We start from the raw sequence: 6,430 nt of genomic DNA, 5'->3' as shown, positions 1-6,430 counted from the left end.
AATTTTAAGAAAGTTGCAACGTTATGTAAAAATCTTAAGCAAATCGTAAAGTATTTTGTTTGTGTAAAATAATATTACACAAACAAAATACATGGGCAAAAATTACCGATCACCGAGTTACCGTGTACCAAGCTCGGTGGGAAGAACTCTATTACAAATTGATTGCTCAGAATTGAAAAATCAGTACAAATTTTAAAAAATCAGGACATTAGCGTACTGATTGAAGGAATGAATAAAATCAATACGAAAGTTGAAAAATCAGTACTGTACTGATAAAATCAGTACGTCTGGCAACCGTAGCTGGAGTCAGTGTTCATAGGTATTTGGCGATTAATCGATGAAACCTCGACTTGTACTTCAAAGATTGGTACAGGAAAACTACAATAATAAAAAACTGTTCTCAATAGCTTAAAGTGTTCGCAGCATAATATTTTGATTTTCAGTATCAAACAGCAGGGTTTTAGCTTTCTTATCCTTCCACACAGACGGGTATATTGCTTCAATTTGTTGTTTTACAGAGGTTCAAAAATTACCAAAAACGAGTTTTTCGACATCTTTAAATTTAAGTTCCTCGAAAACTAGAGCCAATTCAATATCTTTACAGTCAGATTCGGATTCTGCAAGAAAACTCTTAACTGTAATATATTAGTCAACAAAACATTGTTTAAATTTTGTTGACCTGCGTGATTCACATCTGGAAAATAACTAATACAAGTATTTTTATATTTTCTTAACCCACTTCGAAAAAGGATAAAGTTATCAATTCGTCGGAATATGTGTTTTTATGTTTTTGTTTTTTTATGTATGTTACCGCTTTGGACCACGTTAACCGATTTCTATAATTCTTTGTTTAAAGCAGAGGTCGGCAGGCCGTAGCTCACTGAGCGCTCTCTTAGCCAGCGTTGCCGCTTGGGTAATTTTTAACCAAAATTGGTAATTTTTTTCTTTATTTATCAAGTTTGGTAATTTGGTAATTTATTTTTCAATTTGGTAACTTTTTCAATTCGGTTTACATGTCAAATAGGTCAATATTGGTTCTGCTTCCACATTAGTAAGTGGGCCGTAAGCGTTCCCTTTAATAGAAATACCAGGTAATCCTGGAAGTTTGGCAAGGCGAAAGTTGTTCCAGCATTCCTTGGCTACTAGAATGGTGTGTTCTTTAACAAACTGCTTGAAAGTGGCTTTTGCTAAGTATATCCACCGTGTCCTTTCTTGGAAGGTTTTGGGTGGTCCTACCTTTCCCTGTCAGTTCGTCAGCTTTTCAATTACAATACGTATGTTCTCGTTCAGAAAGCTACGGCATTCAGCGGGGCTTCACTCTGTCTATGTGTGAGTCGAATGCTTTCCTTCAAGCGTTGAATTTTTGATATATTTTCTTGTCACTTGTTTACATACAGTGGTCGAAAAAATTATAGCCGTACCATATTTTGACAAGTTTTAACATATTATTTTTTTAGTAACTTAATTTTGGTTATTTTTTATAAAAATATTTTTCTTTCTTTAACAGAGCTCTAACAAATTCAAACTTTGTTCAATATTTAAAAAAATTCAACAAACTTTCGTAAAAATTTTAGGTTAATGGAGCGCTGATTGCCTGAAAAGCTTGGTATCTTTGGATATACATATATATCGAGCCCTAACTGCCAAAATAACGTAAGCTAAATTTTTGTCAAAATTTTCTTTTTTATGCTCTAGGAACATTTCCGCACCAAAAAGAAAAGTAAAAAAATGTCGGTTACGTTATTATGGCGCTTAGGGCTCGATATGTATGTTTGTACAGTTCTGCACATAAAATAAGTTTGGTAATTTTTTGTTGAATTTGGTAACTTTTTCCGAGGATTTTGGTAAAAAATAAAAAATTTTGTGGCAACACTGCTCTTAGCATATGTGTGTTTCACACTTACACAGTGCATTTAACGCACACAGCCTCACTTAATGAGTAGTTTGAATGTGTTAGTATGCCGACCACTGGTTTAGGGGAAAGGTATATTACCTCATAGGTGGTCCCATACTAATTTGGTTTAAATCCGACCATTGCATCATGAAGAAATTAACAAATTAACGATAATCTTAAATTTGTATATGAGAATTGAAGTCGGTTTTTTCTTTTACTTAAAAATAGCTTGTTTAACAATCTTATGGCCTTATTCATAAAAAATAAAATAGGTTTTAAGAGCTCTATAAAGTGACATTTTTATACAAATTTTAGATTTATAAAGCGGTTAATGTTTTCTTTATTTGAAGTGAATTTGGGTGTTATAATTTAACACAATTTTACCGAAAATTGCGTCAATGGCAACACTCGATTGATTTGACGGCAGATTCAGGAAAAAATAAATTTGCTAGTATTGCTCAAGATTATAAGCCGAGTGGAAGTTAATATTATTTGACAACTTTCTTTTAAGTATCGCCAGTTCATATCTAATAACTGCACTGCTTCAATCCAGTGTCGATGTTAATAACTAGATTTTGCGGTAAAAATTATTACAAAGCCTACAATCTTTGTAGGTCAGTCAGTCTAAAGGTTAATGTAATGTCTAATAGAATAACATATCAAGATTGGGCCATAATAAATATAAGCAAGTAATTTTTAAGCAAAAAACAAACGGACTTCCATTATCATACAAAAATTTAAGATTATAGTTAATTTCTTTATGATCAAATGATCGGATATAAACCAAATTAGTATGGGACCACCTGTTGAGGTAACACCTTTCCTCTAAAAAAGAATTATAGAAATCGGCTAGCGTGGTCCAAAGTTATGCGGTAACGTACATAAAAAAATAAAATAAAAATATTCCTTTTTGTGAAGTCGGTTAAAAGCGAAAGAAATTAATGCAACTATTAATAGCGCAGAGACCTAACCAAAATTATCACAATAAAGGCTGGGTTCCCATTCATGTACGCCATAGATCAAGTAGTGGTGGAGACTTATAGTTTAAAAGTAGTTGTTCTTTGATATATTGGCTATCTATCTATGTTATGTTGTTTAAAGATACCTGTGTATATCAAAGTGGACAATTCTGGCTTTTGAGTGATTTTAATACCCCTATATGCGATAGTCGGATAGAATTTTTGAGAAGTCGTTTGCTTTCAGGCATATTAAAAATTGTACATATATTACTGACTTACGTATTATAAAAATAGAATATCGTATCCCAAAACTTAAATAAAATTATCTATGATAAACCTACGCTGTCATAACAAGTACCGATAAGTATTAATATTTATACTCATATTTATAAATGTATGTACGTACATATCCATGATAAAAACATTAGAAGGTAAAACCATTCTCTCAATTCGTCGGCCATGATTTTTTTCTGACGTTTGCAAACATTTTAAAATCATATAAAATTGAAAATAAAAAAATGAAATTGTTCACAATTGTTGTTGTTTGAGATTAAAAATGAGAATGTGTGTGTGAGCCTGAGCTCGAATTTTAAAATTATATTGTTGGCAAACGTCAGACTGCCTCTCAATGATTTTACCTTGTAATGTTTTTATCATGTACATATCTATATAAAATATGTAAATAGCTGGGCTGTGCGATTATTTGATTACTCGAGCAAGTTGGTTAATCAATTATTCGGTTAATCAATTACTCGAGTAATCAAGATTTTGATTACTCAAAACGATGTTTAATCGAGTTACTTGAAATATGATTACTCGAAAAAAAAAAATAGTTTTGCTCGTTAAAAGAGTTTCCTTTGGAAAATGCTTATTTTATTTTATACATTCTGTATATGAAAAAAATTTTTCGTTTTAATTTTTGAAAACAGAAACGTTGTTTTCAAAGTATCAAGGAATTTTAACTACTTTATACATATGTAAAGAGTTGAAATGTCGATTACTCATTTTACTCGAAATGTTGATTAATCATAAAGCAAATTACTCAAATATTATTTTTTTTGGTTAATCAAAAATCTTGATGACTCAAGTAAGTGAACTTTTGAGTAATCATAATATCCAATTAATCGATTAATTGAGCTATTTACTTTGTGATTAATTAAAATTTTGAGTAATCAATTAATCGCACAGCCCTAGTAAGTAGGTACTGAAATATTTTGATTTTCAAAAATTCCAAATTTATTATAAGTGTTCACATCTACTTGGTTATAGGGTTTATAATTTTGATTCAATAATAAAAATATGCTGGAAAATAAGTAATCTTTAATCAGATAACCTCATAACCATGAAGTTGTGAGTAATGCAGTATTTTGCTGAATTAGTTAAACCTAAATAAATATCAATTTGCATGTAACATACCTATTCATAAATATATATACATATTTAATAACATAAGCATGAGTATAAATAAGGTGATGTACAAAATTTTAAATTAAATTTGGTATAGAATTGTTCAGGTGTTTCTGTTTTTAACAGATCCTTTTTGAAATTGAATTCCCCATTAAAAAAAAAGGAAAACAACAATAAGTAAATAAATAAATCAAATAAGTAAAGCATAGCGAAAGAGACAACAAACCAATGAGACGTATGCGAATTATCGGAATAATCTTCAATCGATTTTAAACATTCCAATATCGGATGTACATACGTACATTAGTACCGCAATGTGTTTCAAATGATTATGTTTGGCTAAAATGGCACACGGAGTTGCTATGTTGAAATTTTTTGTTGATATTATTAGTAAAAGCAAGTGAGTGTGTGTGTATTCCACAATATTTAAATACTTAAATTAAGTGTGTGCGAGCAAAGAACGTAATTAGCCACAAATGTAAAAAAAAATGTTCAAGAGTGTGTTTTGTAGAGGGTAAGTTAGTAAAAAGAATTGGACAAAACGAGCAGACTCACCGTCGTAATCGTATTCGGCTGACTGGGGCGCCAGCATATGCGCTTGGATCTCTTCTTCGGAGCTGCTAAAGGAACGTTGCTGCGGCGGACCGTACTGACCGCCGACCATCGGTTGCCGCCGCTGTTGTGGCTGCGGATAAGTGGCAGTATCCATGGCATGGCCTCCACTGATGGTTAGATTTCGCGACAATGGTGCTGGCTTCTGATAAGACCCCCCTCCCATTGGGGGTGCGGGTAACTGTGCAGTTTGTGGATTGTAGGAGTGTTGATGGGGAAGCCTTTGTTGTTGTTGATGTGGTTGTGGCTGCTGAGCTGCATGCTGCTGGTGCTGCTGATGTGGATGTTGTTGCTGCGCCATACTGGCGGATGTTGGCGTCGGCAGTTGCTGGTGTGGCTGCGTTTGGGCACGCAGCGGCTGCGGCTGATGTTGTTGTGGGTGTTGCTGCTGTTGCATATGTTGCTGATGTGGTGGCAACGCGCGTGATTGTGGCCCATGGTGTTGTGGTTGCTGTTGTTGTTGCGGCTGTTGCTTTTGTTGTTGATGCTGATAGTGCGCTTGCTGTCCAAGTGGTTGTTGTTGTGGTTGTTGCAGATAGCTTTGTTGTTGTTGCTGCTGTTGCTTCTGCAGCTGGCTAGGATGCGCAAGATGCGGATGTTGTCGCATCAAACCATCCAGCTCACCCTAGAAGCAGAAAAAAAGATAAATATTATTTAATAAAATTAAATGCTGAAAAAAACCACCGCTATCTACCTGATAATAACGCGGATCATCTTCCGGGTATGGACGCTGACCTGCACTAAATTGTTGGCCGCCTTGTGTTCCGTAGTGCTGTTGCATCTGCTGCTGCTGATTCACGGGCCGTTGACGTTGCTGTCCTGGGCTGACGTCCACACCACTATCGGAAGCCGACATGCGCCGATTTGTAGGCACTTCCTGTTGTGAGTATTGGCGGCGGAGCACGCTGCCGGTCCGTTGCATTGGCAGGTTCTCTTTTTCAGCGGCACTGCGCGTTCGTTCTAATTTCGGGCGCTTGTCGAGCGTGTCATGCGGGTCGACAATGGCCTGTTGCGAAATGTCCTATGAAGTTATATAAAAATATATAAATATATAAGTAGTCATATAAATACATATAATGGTTAAAAAGGATTTTTGAATGGATGGTAGTAAAAGCTTTTTCACTTACACTACTGCCATCAGGCTCAATGCGTCGCAGGAAGCTATCTTGTTGTTGACCCTTGTTCATCCATTGTCCAGTCTTAGAAAGTAGTTCCTGCTTTTTGCGGCAAAGTATACAAACCCAAATTACCTACAAGAAAATTAAAACATGGCTTTATTTTCATCCACAAATCCAGATTTGGGAACTTTCTACGCAGCAAGCTTGGCACCTTACGTTTTTTTCTTAATTTTTCATTGAGTGTATACCATAAGGATAAAATAAATATCGTCGATGCCCTTGCAAAACCGCCTATCTTTCGGCACTCAAATTTTACAGAAGATAAAAACATTATTACTATTGTTTTACAAATCTGTTGTTTTAATAACGATTTTTAAGCATACATCTCCATGCCTGGAGTTCAGGGTTACCAAGTTCATAAAATTCTAAGAAAAAAATTC

The 6,430-nt window shown here is 34.6% G+C and overlaps 1 protein-coding gene across 4 annotated transcripts in view; it reads right to left on the bottom strand.

The window, feature by feature from the left end:
- LOC118746209 (regulating synaptic membrane exocytosis protein 1) overlaps positions 1-6,430 on the bottom strand; it is a 322,168-nt gene that overhangs the window by 240,964 nt on the left and 74,774 nt on the right. For all 4 annotated transcript variants that reach the window (XR_004993810.1, XM_036480041.1, XM_036480048.1 and 1 more), the window contains exons 4-6: positions 6,000-6,122; positions 5,567-5,893; positions 4,816-5,497 (exon numbers count right to left, since the gene is read on the bottom strand). Coding sequence is in view for 3 of the 4 variants with exons in the window: in XM_036480041.1 (XP_036335934.1) it covers positions 4,816-5,497; positions 5,567-5,893; positions 6,000-6,122 (1,132 nt within the window). In the remaining variant the exon portion in view is untranslated. The remainder of the gene's footprint in view (positions 1-4,815; positions 5,498-5,566; positions 5,894-5,999; positions 6,123-6,430) is intronic.

The sequence above is a fragment of the Rhagoletis pomonella genome, unplaced genomic scaffold, assembly GCF_013731165.1.
Source record: "Rhagoletis pomonella isolate Grant_MI unplaced genomic scaffold, Rhpom_1.0 Rhpom_scaffold_00001, whole genome shotgun sequence".
Lineage (NCBI taxonomy): Eukaryota > Metazoa > Arthropoda > Insecta > Diptera > Tephritidae > Rhagoletis > Rhagoletis pomonella.
Note: the sequence above shows the minus strand (reverse complement) of the source record. Positions and strands in the feature narration are given on the sequence as shown.